The sequence below is a fragment of the Tyto alba genome, unplaced genomic scaffold, assembly GCF_018691265.1.
Source record: "Tyto alba isolate M040663 unplaced genomic scaffold, T.alba_DEE_v4.0 Super-Scaffold_33, whole genome shotgun sequence".
Classification (NCBI taxonomy): Eukaryota; Metazoa; Chordata; class Aves; order Strigiformes; family Tytonidae; genus Tyto; species Tyto alba.
In genome coordinates, this window is record NW_024881308.1 from 14,179,439 (window position 1) to 14,198,564 (window position 19,126).

At 46.3% G+C, this 19,126-nt stretch overlaps 1 protein-coding gene across 2 annotated transcripts in view; it reads right to left on the reverse strand.

Annotated features, from left to right (window-relative positions):
- Positions 1-19,126, reverse strand: part of LAMA5 (laminin subunit alpha 5) — a 104,031-nt gene that overhangs the window by 44,694 nt on the left and 40,211 nt on the right. For both annotated transcript variants that reach the window (XM_042801065.1, XM_042801064.1), the window contains exons 4-7: positions 6,745-6,863; positions 6,349-6,519; positions 5,766-5,863; positions 666-781 (exon numbers count right to left, since the gene is read on the reverse strand). In XM_042801065.1, the coding sequence (XP_042656999.1) occupies positions 666-781; positions 5,766-5,863; positions 6,349-6,519; positions 6,745-6,863 (504 nt within the window). The remainder of the gene's footprint in view (positions 1-665; positions 782-5,765; positions 5,864-6,348; positions 6,520-6,744; positions 6,864-19,126) is intronic.

A 19,126-nucleotide genomic window follows, 5' to 3' on the forward strand; every position in this document is an offset into this window, starting at 1 on the left:
CAGAAGTAAAATATGTGCAGGCCTGTATAAATGAGAAAAACAAATTATCCAAGTTTAGGGCATCAAGTAGTCTGGTTTAGAGGGCAACATTCTCCACTCTTTTATCCCACCTGCGATAGAGGTGAGCTGGGAAGCTCAGCACCCGGTGAGGGTGCTCTACAAACCCATAGAATTAAGATCCAACTGTCCTTTGTTGCCCTGCATTTATAAGCGAACATGTGATGTAGCTATGCTCCACGCTCCACATTCCCAGTGCAGCATAAATTCCACTGTCGGCATTTACCAAAGGTTTCTCCAGACAAATAAAGATGTCCTGTATGTAAACACATCCAAATGTAATTCATCTTGGAGGCAGAATTGAGCAATGAGACTTGCCTGCAGGAACCCCCGGACACCGAGGAGGAACTGGAACATAAGCAGAATCAAAGTCCCGTACAGACCTAGTGGGCCTCCCTGTGTGACCTGAACATAATTAACTACTGTGTAAACTGTCCTCTCTGCAGCGCCAGTGATCTCCAGTTCACCCAGTGCCAACACACCACAAACCCCACCGTGTCAGCGAACGGCTTCCCCCGTGCTGCAAGGTCAAGAGGCTGGTGAAACGTGATCAATCCGCGCTTTGCAAAACAGCTGGAAAAGGAAGAAAAAACCCAGCTCCAACTTACGCTGGCATTCGTTTGCGCTGTCGGCAGTGGCAGGCTTCCACGGGAACTGGTTGAAGCCGGGGCAGCAGCGATCGCAGGACCCGCCGCAGGTGTTGTGCTGGCAGTCGCACTGCAGCCTGCAAGGGAGAGGGACAAGGTACAGCCAAGCCTGTGGCCACCACCGGGCTGTGTGGGATGGGAAGCCGACACGTAACCCTGCTGGGCATAACTATCGCTAGTCAGATACACTGAGTGATATTTGATAATCCAAATATTCTGGGAAAGAGGCTTCTAAGGCTTTTTTTTTGTTTTTGTTTTTTTTTTTACTTTTGAATTGCAAATTATTATTTTTCCGGAGTCAAACACCAAACTTTGCTCTTCCAGTGCCATTCTCGCCCTTCCTTCTCCTCCAACATCACTCCACTTCTCTTCCACAGGGAGACAAAAATCAGCGTGCCACTGCCTAGCCAGCGCTATAGACAATAAAGTGTGAAGTGGTTGGAGGTGGCAGTGGTAGAAACCTGAGCTGAAGCAAATCACTTGAGAGGGAGTAGCGTGGTGCAGGGACACGAAGATGTCCCCACCACTGTGCATGGGCAACGTGAAAGGAATAAATGATAGCCCTGAGCCGGAGAGGGATGGGGCCACGTGGGTCCCATCTGCTCCTCCAGGTATACCTGTGCTTGCAGAGAGGAAGGCTGTGAAATTTGAATTCAAACTTTTAGCAGATGCCGGCCCCGTGCTCGCTGTGAAATGCACCTCCTGCTTTTCTCGGCCGGCACAGGCAGGGCTGCGCTGGGTAAACAGGCGGCTCCGGAGGCGCCAGCAAGAAATCTCGACAGTCGACCGACGGATCTCGTCCCTGCTCGACCGCAACGGTGATTCATTAACATCAGTGACATCATCTCCAAAACTTCCACTTAGCAGAAGGCGATTCCCATCCAACACAAACGCTTTCTGTTGTATTAGACTTATGGATAATACAGCATGTTCCAGCTTTTATCTGTGCAATTACTCATTTCCCCTCAGGGCTGGTCTGCCACTCCCATCTCTCCCTCCTCCAATGCTTTTCCATTCAAAAGCAGTGTTTAAAAATAAATGTAATTTTTTAAAACGTCAGAAACAAATGGAGCAGTCATTCTGGGTCAAATGCAGGAGCGCAGAGATACTCTTCCATGCCTGCATTGAGCTGAGTGTCATAGTTTCCACCTACATGTATTTTTAAGATGTGGGACCTGCAAGTGTATGTATAGCAAATAGCCAAACAGGCAGCAGCACGGGACAAATGAACTCATTTTAATAAAATATGGGATCATCTGAAAGTTCCGGGGAACACGGGCAGGATCCACACTTAGCAGATTTGCTTCAGCCAGAGGGGGTTGAGAGGCAGGAGGTGCCGGCCCTGCTCCCAGCCCTGCTGGCAGACCTCCCCTTGCAGACACCGGGAAACGCTTGGCCGCGGTCAGCGCTTTGAGCACTGGTGATGCCCTGCCCCTACCCACATTCACGGGCTGGGCTGTGGCCAGCAGAGTCCCAGCATGAAACTGAGCCCCTGAGATGCTGGCTGGAGCCTAAGAGGCAGAAATGAGCCCTGAAACATTCACCAGGAACTTAATTCTCCCTGTGTTTTGTAGACCCAAGTGGGAGACTCAGTGAGAGGCAAACCTCGGCCATGACTGTAATGAAACCACCCGCAGACCTCTGACCTGGCTGACAGCACTTTCAAGGAAACGCAATTTTATGGTTTTTTTTTCCATGGCAGCAGCTGGAGATCAAGATTAACATCCATATACACATGTGTGGAGAAAGATGGTCACTGAGTCAGGGAACTTATAAACCTGTTGAGTGGTAATAATCTCCCTGTCTGGAGGACGTGGCTCCAGCCATGCACCCCAGCTCATTAGTGCTCAAGATGTTTGAAAAGCACTGGTTCAGTTCCCAGAATGCAAAAAGGTGGCACTCAGTGAGTAAAGATCCACGTTTCAGATGGAGAAGGAGCTTTTTATTTAGTCTCTGCTGTCCAGAGTTAGCAACGACCTCTCAGAGAGCTCATCTATCACGGCAGCTTTACTGCACCTTGTGCTGAGTCCGTCCTGCTAATGAACTATGGACAAATGTGCATAAGCTACAATATTTAGATGTTTCATTGATTGAATATATACAAGGAAGAAGAGGGAGCGGCTGTGTTCACATAGCACATACTTCCTGGTCGTCCTGTTGTAAAAAATAAAACCAGTCTTCCCACTGGAATTGATGCTCAATAACAGAAGCTACGAAGAGTTTCTAGTGAGCAGCTGTGTCAGAGCTGAGAGCAGCACACAAGCACTACAGCATCTGGATTTGGCTGAGACATCTGAGTAGCAGAATCAATAAAAAAAGGCCCCTTCCCCTATCTGCTTCTGACTCTACTGAGGGAAAACCACCTGCAAAAGGGACTCACAGATGGCACAAATCTACCAGCACACACGGTGCTTTCCCTTACAAAATGGGAAAGAGCAAGCTAGCCTTCGGGATCCAGCAGTGGGAAAGCATCCTTGATCTCTTCCTGCAAATCTGCTTCTGACCAGCCAGGCTGCTGTTATCTTGCTGGTTGTCTTCAGCATCAGGAACAGAAGCAGCAGCCAGAGTCTCCAGTTGTCTTCTCTCTCGTGTCATCCATGATGGGGCAGTGAACCCATGGAAACTGTTGCTCCTCTTATCAGACAGATGCAGAGCACTTGTGGGGTTCTCCTGAGCTCATGTCAACAGCAGCCACGTGTTAACACACGATTCCTGTCTGGGCTCTACATCTGCAACATGCCAGGTCCCTGCTGATGTTTATCTCACTGCTCACAGGGTTTGACAGGAGAAAGGTTTGTGCCTGGTCCTGCTGGTGTTCACCTTTAACCAGGAGAACTTTCCTTTCCTCTGCTTAATTCAGCCCATTAGATCTTGGGGCAAAGAGAGACAGTTGTGAAAAGTGCAAAGGACACTTGGAGGAGTCTGCATCTGCCCACACACTGTAGGCGCTTGCAAATACACACTCACACAGAGACCAGACATGCTGCCAACTTAACACAGCTGGATGTGCAGCCTCCGTAACTTGGCAATTCAGAGAAGCTTTCCAAAGCTGGATAAACATTATCATTTATAGTCAGGAAGTCAGCTCACGAACATGCTCCATCATGTCCTAAAGTCTTTGCCAAGATTTCTAGCTCACCTCACCTCTATCAAAGTGCTCATCCTGCCTTTCTGGGAGACAGGCACAAGAAACACAGGCATGTGCAGAAGAGAGATGTTAAAACGAGAAGCAGAGACCTCCCAGACAGGCTGAGACATAACTGGGGTTTTTAACAGAGCTGGGCCAATTCACATTCCTTGTCTCCCTCTATTTGCATTTCCTTGCCTTGCTGTTGTCACACATCAGCGTCTGAAGAGGCAGGACGTGCAGAGGGACACACCGCACCTCCTACTCAGAGGGGTCGCAGGGATTTCTGAAGAAATGACACGTTTCTGACAGCTGGGGCCCATGACATCAAGGGGCAGTGTGTCTGAGCCCCAGCTGCCCCTGCCATGCCTCATGTCATGCAGCGTGGTGGCAGGTATCACCACGCTGGCTCTGTGCTACGCCAGGGCAGGAGGGGTGGGATGACTGCCCAGCAGTGCCCACTTCTGCGGGAAGGCTGGACACAGCTGGTGCTCCTGGAGCCTTGGAATGGCAGCGTTTCACCAATTACTCATTTTTTCAACTGAAAGTATCATGTTTCTGCTGACTTCTCCACGCTCTTGGGCTTGCTGACAGGGTACAGCAATGCCATGAGAAGTTCTTCTATTTACCCGGCACCCTTGTCCTGATGTATCCCGAAGGGCTTCACAGATGTTATGTGCTGACTGTACAAAGCACCCAAGTAGGAAATGTTTTCTCCTCCAGGCAAGTGCGATCTGCTCTGGGTGAAATGCAACAGCTGCTTACAAACATGTGCTGCAACATTAGAGCACTGTTTGGGGCCAAGAGCAAAGATGCCAAATGGAGGAGGGGAATTCTGGGAGGCAGAGACAGCCATAGGCAGAAGTGGCATTGAACAAGGACTCCCAACACATCTCTCATCCTTCAAGTTTTCCTCCCTTTCTGAAGAGCCCCGAGCCATCGATATACCCAAGAAATGTCACGGCATTTCTCTGTTAAAGAATCACTTTGCACCATGAAGCCCTTTTGCCCTAGCACACAGGTGTACTGTGCAACCAGCAACACCGAAGTCTAAATCAAAAACAAGGAGCTGTACATTGAATATTTATGAACTTCCCTTTGTCCGAGAGTTTGGCACGCTAAGGCAGACTTGCTTACCAATACATCTTTGTTTTAATACTTAGCAGCTTTAGCCTTGGCTGGGACTCACTGGAATTTTATTTTAGAAGATCCAAAAACTCTACATGATCCTGATGAGAAAGAAATATAAGCTTCCCTTGTCCAGCTGAATCTACCCATCCCTTTCATAAAAGCAACATACAGGCTGCAAACAGATGGCTAAGAAGCAACACTTTCATGGTTTGAAGCAGCTCTTTGGCATTTCAAGTTGCCAAGGCGGATGGGAAGAGTCCCATGAGCCAAAATGTAACTGCTTTGCCTGCTCCTGTTCTTTGGCAAAGAGTAGTTGTTTAGCTACATACATAACCGAGTTATGGTTCTTATGAGTAGAAATGGGCAGCAGAGTCTCTAGTTTCTTGAGAGACCATCTATTTATGAGATCATTGCCCCTGTTCTTAAGAAGCCACATGGGAAGCAAGAGACTTCTCTGAACAAGTTCAGAAATCAGCCCTGGGCCTTGACAAGAAACCTCCTTGTTCAACAACAGTATTTGCTTTGCACACCCAACCTCCCATTCCAACACTCTGCTCCCATGGGGATAGCAAAGTTGTGCTCAGGGAAGCTAGACCAGGGAGCTGATCTGCCTGAAAAACAGCCCGACAAAATGTTTAGTGTTGCTACTTTGTCTAGACCAGTTTCTGATTCGTTCTCAGGACAGAGCCATGAACAATAGTGCTGACACAATTATGAGCTCAGGACAGGACACCACTAGGAATCTTTCATTCCTAGCACAATTCAAATGCTTTTACAGAGAACTAGGACTTTGAAAAACATACCTGTAAGGGTCATTCGGGTCTTTGGCATCACAGACATCTGCATGGCCATGGCAGACACAGCGCCCTCCAATGCTGATATCTTTGATGCTGTAATAATACTGGAGAGCACAAGAAAAGTTGGCCACTAACATTTTTTACAAATAAGCTTCATTAACTGCCTTACTCAGGATTCAGCAGGACTTTATCCAGTAAAATAATGCGTTGGGATATTCCCTTACAGTGACAAGCTGGACCTTGTAGGCTGCAATATCTGCCTATGGTAAGACTCACCCCCACTAGCAGAGCCCATTAGCTACAAATCAGGTCTCCCAGCACAGCCAGAAAGCCACCTGTGACACCAAGAGGTGTTTCCCAGTTTCACGTTGTTGGTACTAAGCACAGTTCTTCCCAAGCAGTCTCGATCCCCAGCTCCAGCCACTGCAGCCATGGCATCCACTGCAGATGCCTTCAGCTTGGGGAGCACAAATACAGAGAGAGATAATCCCCATGGGAAACATCCAGGGATATTTTCTCCTCAGAGGTGGCACACACAGCCCTCAAACACTTTCACCTCATTAGCAAGAGGTATCAAGGCCTGCCTTACCCTTCTTGTCACCGTAGGGTCCCTTAAAGCTTTGCCCATCAGGTGCCCAAGCAGAGTGTTTGTCTGCAGGAAGCGCAGTCTGATGTTGGTAGCTTTTGTGAAATTTCGCAGGAGAGGAGAGTAGGAGAAGTTCATGGCTCCTGGGCGCCCATTTACCAGAGAGACGACAATCTGTGAATGCCAGAAGGGAAAACAAATCTGTGTAATCCTGTAAGGTGAAAGGAAATTAATGTCTCCCTCAGTCACCTCCCTGCAAGATGACTGAATCAGTTCCCTGTCAGTCTCATTTAGCTTAACTGAGTAGCTTAAGTGGCATCCAAAACTCAAGAACGAACCAACTAATAAAAGTAATTAATAAGAGTCACTGAGAAATCCTAGAAATGTTCAACTGCTCACCTCCCCATTTTCTAAAGGCACAATCCGGGAGTATTCAGTAGTGCAGATGGCATGGTCATCCTTGGTGATACGATCCACAGTTTGCAGTCCAAATTTCTCAATGCAGTCCCTCTTGGAAGCTGTTCATCAGAGAAGAGAGCAGTATGAGAAAAGGAACAATTCAGGGCCCTGTAGTGGTTTTCCCACACTGACCAACAGGAGAGAAGAGTGCGTACTCTTTGTTAAACATTTACTACATACAGATCCCTTGTATCATTAACTCTGTCACAGCTAACACATGTATTCCACTAAGAAAGGCAGACACTACGAGAGTAACAGACGTGGTCAGAAAATCCCCCAAATCACCTGTAAGAAACTATGAACTAAGGGTATTGTTTATTGAAATTTATGTTAAGCTCAATGTAAAGGTTAGGTGGCAAAAGACAAAAAAACTGCTTATGCAAATAGCTGCCAGACACCACTTGTGTGAGACAAGATAACCTGTGAGACAAGATGACTGCGTGAGATAAGATAACCGAAATTGCTTACACAAACCAGATACTTGTGCAAGCAGAAGGGGGTACTGATCAAAGACAACCACGAATGTAAAAATGTATAAAAAGGAACTGTTTGAACTGATCAGTACGGCAGTTGGCGGAGCGCAGACTCCCCTGTCGTCCAGCGCTGTCTTTGCTCATATTCTACTTGCTATAATTAATAAAATTATAATTGGATTATGATCCATTGTGGTCTCAATTTATAACAATTTCATGGTGCCGTGACTCGGATAAGGAACGGTGGGCTTCTGTCCTCCGGGGAGGCGCCCCGCGGCAATCCGCGGCCCCGCGACTGATAGCCCACCCCATCCTTACCGACGAACCTAAATTCTAGAATAATAAGCAAAGGAGAAACCGGTAAAATCCCATAAAAATTCTGTGCACGGGAGTCCGGACGAAGACGCAGGATGCGTAAGTATATTGCGAATTTGTTCGCGGGTTTACCGTTCGGGCGGGATTGGGTTTCCTGGATTATAACGAATGAGAGGTTCGATATACTGAACCAAGCGAGTGCGGACCCTTAAGTACTGCGTTTCCCATTTCCCGCGAGGGACTGGGCCAGGAACAAGGGGAGCAAGTGAGTGTGTGTTTGTGGATAATCCAGAAGATGGGGGCGAAGGGCAGCAAGCCTTCGACTCCCATGGGAAGGGTACCCGCTGTACCTAAGAATACCCCTCTGGCATATATCTTAGACAATTGGAGATATTTCCCTGGAACACTAGGGAAAGATAAACAGAAAATGATAGAATATTGTACTAAGATATGGGGAGGGAAGAAGATTTCTAAAAATGTCTTTTGGCCAGTCTGCGGGTCAGAAGAAGATTGGATAAGGCAACAATTAAATCTCTGGGTTAATAATAAAAAACCCCTTAACCCGGAAGAAAGTCAGTATGCGGGAGTGTGGCTAAAAAGACTGGGAGCTAGACTTTACCCGCTGAATGAAATAAACTAAACAAAAGAAAAAGAAGGAAGGGTTAGACGAAACCCTTCTAACCCCCCCTCCTTACATTTCCCCTCCTGCTCCCACAGCCCCTCTAGAGGTCCCCAGAGCGCCCACTCCCCCACCGGAGTCGGAACAAGAGTCTCCCCCTCCTCCTAGACGTGTAACTAGAAGCCAAAAAGGGGCAGCTCAGATGTACCCCCTAAGGGAAATACCCATGGGGGGACCTCAACCCGTGATCGGATATATTTCCGTACCCCTAAACTCGGCTGACCTATGAGATTTTAAAAGAACCGAGATGGGAAACTTAATTGAGGACTCACTCGGAGTGGCAGAAAGATTAAATCAATTTTTTGGACCAAACCTTTATACTTGGGATGAGATGCAATCTATCCTTGGTCAATTATTTACTACCGAGGAAAGAGATATGATCAGACGAGCAGGAATGAGACTGTGGGATGCTCAACATGCCCAGGGACCTCAAGCGGATATTAAATGGCCACTCCAAAGACCTAATTGGGATAATCAGGATCCGGTGCATAGAACTCATATGCAGGACCTGAGAACTATAGTAATTCAGGGAACTAGAGAGGCAGTACCCTGTGGCCAGAATATTAATAAAGCATTTAATGAAATGCAAAAGAAAGATGAGAGCCCTACTGAGTGGCTGGAACGACTGAGGAAAGCCCTCCAGCTGTATTCTGGGGTAAATCCAGATGACCCTTTAGGGCAAGCACTCCTCAAAACTCAGTTTGTGGCAAAATCATGGGAAGATATCAGAAGATTGAAAAGTTAGAAGACTGGCAGAATAGAGGGTTAGATGAATTATTGAGAGAAGCTCAGAAAGTCTATGTAAGGCGAGAGGAAGAGAGTAGCAAGCGACAAGTAAAAATGATGGTAGCAGCGGTCAGAGAAGATTGTAAAGGACGAACTGGTGAACACAGATCTGCTGGAACGAAACAAGGGAACGTAGTAGTAAAGAAGGAACAGAGATGTTGTTTTTACTGTGGAAAGAAGGGACATATAAAGAAGAATTGCAGAGAAAGGATCAGGGATGAGGAAATATTGAAAACGGAATAGGAGAGTCAGGGGCTCTATATCTTAGGGGACCGGAGTCATCATGAGCCCTTGATAAAATTAAAAATAGGTCCCCATAAACAAGAGTTCACCTTTTTAGTAGACACTGGGGCTGAAAAATCGACTATTAAACAAATACCTGAGGGATGTAAAATTTCCCCGGAAAAAGTACAAGTAATTGGGGCAAAAGGAGAACCATTTAAAGTAAACAAAATCAAAAATGTGGTATTCGAAACTGAAAATAAATTTGGAATGGGTGAACTCTTGCTCGTCCCTGAAGCAGAATTTAATCTGCTAGGACGAGATTTAATTGTTGAATTACAATTAGAAATTAAAGTGAAAAATCAAGAGCTAACAGTGTCTACTTATCCTTTGACCGTGGATGAGCAAAAACAAATTAACCCCGATGTCTGGTACTCTCCGGACACAATTAGTAGACTGGAAATCCCACCGATTAAAATCCAAGTTTCTGAACCCCACATACCTGTGAGGGTAAAGCAATATCCCATTTCCCTAGACGGACGGAGAGGATTAAAACCAGAAATTGATCGATTATTAGCACAAGGAATCTTAGAGCCTTGTATGTCACCCTTTAACACCCCCATTCTGCCTGTAAAGAAACCAAATGGGAAATATCGGCTCATACATGATTTAAGGGAAATCGTTTAAGGGAGCACGGGGCGGCTAGGGTTAATCCCTTGCGGGGAAGTCCCAGCGGCAGGAATTCAAGGGGGGATGGGATTTGTGGATGTGCCGCTCACTAATGTAGAAGTGAGGGCGTATAAGAATGAATTTAGGAGGTTTTTAGAGGACCCTGTGGGGCTGTCAGAGAAGACTGATCAATTTTTGGGACCCAGTATATATATACATGGGAGGAGATGCAGTCGATTACGGGAATTTTTTTTTTTTTTCTCTCCTGAGGAAAGACAGATGATCAGAACGGTTGGAATGTGGATATGGGAGAGAGAAAATCAGCAGGGGATACCCGGGGAAAGGAAACTCCCTGTAACCCCTCTGCAGTGGAATCAGAATGAACAAGAGCGGAGGAGAGATATGAGTGACTCTAGGTCATTATAATAAGTGTCTGGAGGAACTCCTGAGAGAAGCACAGAAAGTAGATATTAGGAAGGATGAAGAAAAGGCTAAAACTAAAGCTAAAATTATGATAACTGCACAAGAAGCTGTTAGAAATAAACACAAGAAATCTCAGACGGGAAATCACAATTTGAAACAGGCAAGGGAATGAAAGGGAAGGTGGAACCAAGAGGCACCACTGGCTAGGGAAATCACAAGGGAATGTTTTTATTGTGGGGAGGGGGGGCATTATAAACAAGAATGCCCCCAGAGAATATGGGACCTGTTGGTGTTTGAAGTAACCCAACAGGATGAGGGTGGTAATCACTAGGGGTGTCAGGGACTCTACCTCCTGGGGGATATACCAACAGAAGAGCCCTTGATAAATTTGAAATTAAGACCCCAGGAGGAAGATTATGTAAAAGATACAACTTGGGCTGTAGGGGCTAAAGGTGAAGGGGTTTTTGGTCCCAGTTATAAAGAATGTGTTAATACAAGGGGAAGATCAATATGCTGTTAATGATTTGTTGTTAATGCCAGGGGTAGGATGTAATTTGCTAGGTAGAGATTTACAAGTGCAATTAGGAATAGGTGTGGTGCTGGGTGAAGGAAAACTAGTGGTTAAATTACTAGAATTATGGGAGGAGAATCGGGGAGGATATTTAGGAACCAGAGCATAACTGTTTGGATTTTATAAATTATCAAACGAAAATAAGAGAAGATCTGTTAAATAAACCTTTGCCCTATAGAGAAAAACTATTTATTGATGGGTCCTCTCGATGCCTAGAAGGAAAAATATTGGGTTATGTAATTATCGAGAGGCAGAAGATGGAAGTGTTTGAAAAGGGGAAATTACCTGCTGGCTGGTCAGCACAAGTCTGTGAACTCTATGCCCTAAAACAGACATTGGTATATTGAGAGATAAGGAAGGGACAGTGTACACAGACTCAAAGTATGCATTTGGAGTGGTCCACACATTTGGAAAAATATGGGAAGAAAGAGGGCTTATAAATACAAAAGGGAAGGAGCTAGTACACAAGCGGCTGATCAGAGAAGTTTTAGAAGCCCTGAAGCTCCCCACAGAAATTGCAATTGTGCATGTGAAAGGACATCAGAGGGGAGCATCAATGGAAATAAGGGGGAATAATTTAGCAGATTAAGTAGCCAGAGAAGCAGCTACAGAATCATCATCGGTAGTTTTATTGGTAATAATACCAGGGGATTGTGAGAATTTAGCCCCAAATTTCACAGAACAAGAAAAGGATATACTTAAAAATAAGGGGGGAAAAGATTCAGAAGGAAAATGGACTTTAGCAGATGGAAGGCAGATGTTAAACAAAACAAGATCATGAGAAATTCAGATCATGAGAAATTCTGTCATTAATACATTAGAAAATACATTGGGGAACACAATCACTTTGTGATCATTTCCTTAGACAATATGGGTGTATAGGAATATATATATGGTGGCTAAACAACCAGTTGATCGATGTTTGATTTGTTAAAAAAGTGAACAAAAAGGTAATGAGATAAAAAAAAAAAAAAAAAAAAAAAAAAAAAAAAAAAAAAAAAAAAAGGGTGGCTGGGGAATAGGAGCTAGCCATACAAAGCCTCCAGGTAGACTTGACAGAGCTACCTTAAATACAAAGGTGGAAGTATTTGTTGGTATTAGTGGCTCACTTAACTCATTGGGTGGAAGCAATCCCCCACACCAAGGGCAATGGCAAGCATGGTATCCAAGGTGTTACTGGAAAACATTATCCCCAGATATGGATTAATAGAAAGAATAGACTTGGGCGGAGGAACACATTTCATTTTAAAAATTATATACAACAGCTATCTGAAGCCTTAGGGATCGAATGGGCATGGCACACCCCATGGCATCCTCGGAGTTCTGGAAGAGGAGAAAGAATGAATCAAACTTCAAAACAAACCTTGACTAAGTTAATGATTGAGACTCAGATGTCTTGGATTAAATGCCTGCCATTGGCCTTATTAAGGATCAATACTCAGCCACGAACAGACCTGGGTATTTCTCCCTATGAAATGATGTTTGGATTACTATGTATGAGTAATGACAGGGATATTGTCATCCCTGAAGTAGGAGATCAGTATGTAAGAAAGTATGTAATAAGAATTGGTAACACTTTAATGAAACATTGGTAACACTTTAATGAAACTGAAAGGACTTCTGCCTCAAATATCACCATTGGCTTTTAAATATCCACAATGTAAAACCAGGTGATTGGGTATTGATAAAAGTGTGGAAAGATTAATCATTAACTCCCGAGTGGGAAGGTCCATTTCAGGTGCTGCTGATCACCGAGACAGCGATCCGAACAAAAGAAAAGGGGTGGACTCTTGCCTCCTGAGGAAAAGGACTGGTGGAAAAGCCTCAGGAGTGGACTGTGGTACCATCAACTGACCAACTACAAGTCACCCTCAAAGGACTAAGTAAATTCATCAGGAGGGGATTGAATGACTCTTAACCAGTGGTTTGACTGGGTTTTTGACTGGGTTCAGAGGTAACACTGTGAAAATTTACTTATTCATTTACTTACTTGCTGTATAAGGAAACAAAAACAAAAAAAAAAACCAGATAAAACCAAACAAAAAAACTGTCAGGGAAAAGCTGGCGTTTACCGAGCATTAACTGACAGACATGTTACAGAGTGGCTTTTGGTAACAGATTATGAGCATTTTGGATTCAATTAGGCATTGCTAGAAAATCAACCTAATAGGGTAATACCTTGTCTCGAGTGTATGTATGGATGTCATGAAGCGTGGGTTTTGTGTGAATGTGAAATGTGTTACCGGATGTGGTATTTCTTGCAGATGGAGAAAATTGTCTTATAACTGTATAGGGAAGGGGCATGAACTGTAACCTTGATTTACGGGGAAAAAGAGGTTAGTCCCCAGAATTTGTGATGTCCCTGAGAGTTGATGGGAGGACACTATTGGAAAGTGCCAAAATTTTGCTTTGCTTAGAAACAAAGGAAGTGGCTACAAAGGAGCTGCACTTGAATTGACTAACTCTTAACACACGGATTTGTTAAACAGTAGAGGGCAAGACCGGGTTAACCTCTGTGCTCGCCACCAAGAAGACCTTTTTCTCAGCTGTGGGCTGCAACCCCATAGGCATGAGAGGTGGGAGTATATGTTATACCGGACCTCTGCTAATCATCCTGGTATGGTTTGCTTTAATAGTGGCAAATTTGTGCAGCAAGTGCTTTACTGTTATGTCCAACATCAGAGTGGCTTTGCTTTCCCAAAGACAGAAGGGTGGATGGAGACATTTTAGTGGGAAGAAGAGAATCCAAGTAAAAGATGTGACAGAAGTAAAACAGCCAGTACCAAAACTGCCGAAAAGACCTATAACAGAATTTTCAACATGGTTAACCAAAGGAGATGGTGGTTTACATAAGCAGATACAACTACATGCGTACTTGAAAGAGGAACATTTACAAGGGCAAAAGATATGTAGTAAAAAGGCAAACAAAGTGAGGGCTACCAACATCAAGGCTGCACAATAAATTGCTGCCCATGCATAAGCACGCTCCATTGTTTTCGCGGTATCGGAGGTACAAGAGTGAGAGCGCGAGTGGCGAACCTGCCTGGTCTGTAGGGATCAGGAGTCAGGGTCCACATACGCAGCAGGAAAATGGATTTCCACGCCCCCAGCCCAAAGCGCATGTGTTGTTGGAGGGTCTCGAAAGTTCGGCTATACCCGGATGGCAAAAACAACTGCCAGGCCCGCCCAGATCTAGGCAGCACAGGCATTCTGGGTGGAAGAGAAACTTCCGCTCATTGCGCACTTGGACCTTCCTCGGTCAAGCCGCTAGCCTGGGGCTGGACTATCCCACTAATCTTACTGATCCCACTGGATTGCAATCTTGGGAAGATGGGAGTAGGGGACGATCCCGTGTGCGCTGGCCTGCTGTTGGGATTTTTCATTATATTGGTGGTGACTGTCGTTGCCATCGCGGTATGCGAGGGAATGTCTCGTGGCTGGTGTCGGAGATCACCTCCTCCCCCCAATCCTCCAAGATCACGAAGACAACTAAGACGCCCTCGAAACCTTGATGAGGTGATGGAAACAGACTTATAGTTCAAAGAAGAAAATGTTGTTGATCAGAGGAGTTACCGCGCGGCGTGTGACTGATGTTCTTGGACTCTTTCTATCTTTCTATCGCTATCGCCCCGTGAGTAAGGGTAACAAGACATCGAAGGACAACATCCAAAGGACAGTGCTGATATCTTTGGTTCTTACTTTTTCTCTTTCTGATTGTGTCGTGTGGGACTTTGCTGGATTGTTATACAGTTAATTATTTCAGGTTCTTGTTTTCTAATAAATTGTTGATTATTGTTTACAGAGTGTCTGATAGTACGGTTGACTGTGCAGTTCGGCACACAGCTCGAATGTGCTTAACACCAACAGGTGAAACAGTAGTAGCAAATTGCATGTTGGTCACAACTTGTTGGATTAACTGAACAAAGCAAGGAATAAATAACACACGGCAAAAACATTAAGGCGACAACTGCACATAGCAGATAGAATAAGAGCTGTTTTACCTATGGTGCTCTGAAAACACCCTCAATGTTAGACTCAGAATGGTGGGATGATCTATTAGGAGCTTCCTGGTGGAAAAGATTGTTGTGAATGCGTTATGCCACGTGAAAACTATGATTGTAATTGTAAGGTATTATCTTGAGAGTGTTATGATAAATGTTGGAATTGTGGAAAAAGGTTTGTTTGCAGTGACGAAAATGAAAGTAGCATCTAATAAACAATAATAGGATAAAAGAAAAAGGGGGGATTGTAAGAAACTATGAACTAAGGGTATTGTTTATTGAAATTTATGTTAAGCTCAATGTAAAGGTTAGGTGGCAAAAGACAAAAAAACTGCTTATGCAAATAGCTGCCAGACACCACTTGTGTGAGACAAGATAACCTGTGAGACAAGATGACTGCGTGAGATAAGATAACCGAAATTGCTTACACAAACCAGATACTTGTGCAAGCAGAAGGGGGTACTGATCAAAGACAACCACGAATGTAAAAATGTATAAAAAGGAACTGTTTGAACTGATCAGTACGGCAGTTGGCGGAGCGCAGACTCCCCTGTCGTCCAGCGCTGTCTTTGCTCATATTCTACTTGCTATAATTAATAAAATTATAATTGGATTATGATCCATTGTGGTCTCAATTTATAACACACCTCACTGCAGTAAATGAGGAAAGAGAGAATGGCCACTGTACCTACTTCGACCACCTGCAGAGAAACCCACACCTTAATTTTGGCATCAAGCTCACAGTTTAACCAGTTTGAGATCTAACCTTGGTATGAATTTGTTGCCTTGCTGACACTGGATTTGCTACACTGCTTCTGCTGAACTGAGGAAGGGCTATTTGCTTCTAGAGCTCTGCTCCTGAGGCCATCATGTTCACGTGTCTCCTTAACTTCTTGGGTAAGTCCTGAAGAGTGAGCTAGCACAGAACCACGCAATGGGAGCAACCACAAGCCACAGCCACGGCTGTGACATCTCCCACCAGGCAGGTGTGTGGAGGGGACCTGCCGTGTTCAGGAGAGGCAGAGCAACTGCCTGCAGGACGTCTCCTTCTCCCACCTTACTCTGAACTCTGCAATTGCTCTTAAACCAGCGCTACAAAACAGAAATGCCAAAGCCACCCAGCACGACGCCTTGGGGACAGCAATCGAGGGCTCCTGCCACTAAGTGGCAATGCAAGGCTGGCTAAAGCCCCGGGACAGCCACCACCAGGCAGTCACACTGCTGGCCCTGCAACCTGCTTTGGGGGACACTGCGTGCCAAGACTCTCCATGCAGCTGTAGGAGTGTCCTGGCTTTCCTGCACAGCCACTCCTGCAAGTCTAGCACCCTTGTCCCCAGAATGTCTGGCATCCCTGTGCGGGGAGAGCCAACCGAAAACCACAGTGGACATGATGGGGCAGTTCAGGACCCAGTTATGCAGGTTGGTGAGCACCCACATCTACCCCTGCAAAAACCTACACAGTGTCACTCTCAGGCCACTTGCTGGGGCTTTGCCACTGGGGAAAAGCCTGGGACAAAGGCTTCTACTTCTTCTCACTCCAGTTTCACCTGTGCTAGGAGCTCTCAGCAGTGCATGCGGACGCACACATTGCTGCAGTGCTCCTGAGGGTGTTTCCATGAGGAGAAGGAAGAAAAGGCAGCCAACACAGCCAGCTGCTCTTGCCACTGCTGCTCAGCTCACACTGGGAGCTGATGGGCAAACACTAACCTAATTCATGGGAATAATCCTCCAAGATCTGTTGCAATGTGTCTCCAAAAGGCATGACCCTCACTCCCTGTACTGCACTGGTAGGCTAAGCCAAGCAGGAGGAAGAGGAAGGGGGGAGCACAAAGATCTTCTGTCACCCCTGCCTTCACCTCTGGCTTGCACCAGCAACGTGGCCTCGCTCCATGAAACACTGTTTTGGTAACTGCAGGAGCTCAGTTGCATCCGCAGGAAGATGGTGTGGAAACATTTAACATCAGGTCTCTGGCCACCAAGCTTTGCTTCACCAGGCGCTTTTTTTTAAAGGCAATTTATTCTGAGGCCCCAGGTGAGGAACTTGTCACCACTGGCTCAAGATGATTGATTTCCAGAGCACTGCCATGGCGGGGCATGGAGACAGGATGCTCTCCAAGAGCAGGAAGACCGAAGAACTCCTCCAGTTATTGCAAACCTACACAATCGTGTGAGCCAGAAGCTGGGCACTCTGAGGTATAACAGAGTAACCCATCAGCCTTAAACCACAGCAATGCTTTAAGGAAATGGCAGACTGTGGCAGCCTACCCTCAGCAGATAAAAGGACAGAGCCTTGCTCTGTGCTGTGACTGCCTTCCCTTCTGCGGTGGCACTGCCCAGCAAAGCGAGACGAAACGGGCTAATCCTGCACGACACGATGAGCTGGGGCTGGCAAAGCTCTGTGTGCCTGGATGGACAGCTGGGACCAGGCACTTTTCATGTCCTGTCCCCATTTGAAACACTGTGTGGGGAACCCTTCATGCAGATAAACACCACCATAAATCTCTCCTTAGCACTCCTGCTTTCTCCTTTGGTGGCCGAGGAAAGCACGGTGCCTCCCCGCCGCAATGCACGGAGGATTCACATTGCCACGGTCCCTTCAGCCCCTCTCCCCGAGGGAGCCCATCAGCTGCGCTGACAGATGCTTTCCACAACAGTCATTTCTTCCCTCCTCCTGCAGAGCTAAGCCCCAAAACACTTCAGCAGCCTCCCCACTGCTGGGGGACACGAGGCATTGAACACCTCCCGTGATGAGCGGGGCTCGAGGGGCAGCACTGAGCCGGGGACGGTGTCACCCATGGCAAGGCTTGCTGGTGTCTCTGGAGAACACTTATATTTCTGCTGGCTGCTTTTAACCCTGTCACTGAACTGACCCGTGTTTTTATTAGACCACCTACAGAATTCCCCATGCCAAAAATAAACCTTCGCAAAGGACTTCTTGTGCTAGCGAATCTGGCAGGTTTTGGAGCAGCCACCTCTTTATTTTCATGGGAATTTTCCACTGGGCTCTGTCACTGCATGTCACTTCTCAAGGGGGGTGGTAACAGGGCCCGATGTTGCGGGAGGGAAGAGGACTCCAGACGTTGCAGCATTGCAGATACACGCAGGAACAAGCAAGCGGGGCAAGAGCTCCCCACTCAGCCCCAGACCATGCAATAACATGACTGTAATGGGTCTCAGGAGAGGCTTCAGAGCTGGAAGGGAAATTCTCAGACAAGACAGAAAAAAGCAAAGCAGGCAATCTGACAGCAGTAATTCCTCACTAGCACAGAGAAGAGGGGAAAACCACACTGGAGAGGAGCTACCATGCTAAGGCAGCACAGTGGGTAAAATGTCTGCAGCTCATTCCTGTACGAGAAAAGGCCAGCAAATCTCAAGCACAGGCTGACAGGTAAGCCAGAAATATGAGCCCTTAGGGGCAGCCCAGGGTGAGGCCTTTGAGTGCTCTGAGGTCCTTCCTTGCCAGATTTTAAGCTCTGGCTGTAGATCTTAACTCACATCTTCTCCCAATTACTGCTGCTGCTTCTGGGAGGGGCTGGTGGTTAAGCTCCTCAGCATCTGGCTACCCCATGGACCCTTTGGGAGAGGAGTCTTGTAGAACCAGCTGTTTCTAAAGAGATCAGATTTTAATCAGAGAATGGGGAAGTCAAATGCACAGACTGGATCTCTGCAGTCAACCCTCCGGTGTCTGATCCCACATCGCACAGCAGCAGGACAGGGGTTCCCTGCCCTGCACAGGCTGTAGCTGACCTCTGGTACCGGTAAGTGCAAGGGGACTGTTTCTGCCTCCAGACCTTTCTGTTATAGCAGCCGCTTGGAAGTGAGCTGCTGGTTTGCTTCTGGAGGAGCTGAAATACGCCAGTCTGGATACGGTACAGGGCAGACAGAGAGAGGAGGGCAGGGAGGAGACGATAAGAAATTTCACGTTCAGCAATTCCCAACTATTGACACTGGTGCCAACTTTGGCGTTCAGCATAGATTTGGGCGGGCACCAACGACAATACTTTAAAAAATACATTTAGCACCAGAGAGCAAAAAAGTTCTCCTGCCCTGAGGAGCACCGAAACTTCACCCAGCTGCTCTGATCTAAGCTTCAACTTTTGCAGCCTTATTGGGCAGAAGAAACAGGACATGTACTGCATTGCGGCAAGGACACAGGAACAACTCCAAACTCAGCCTTGTACTT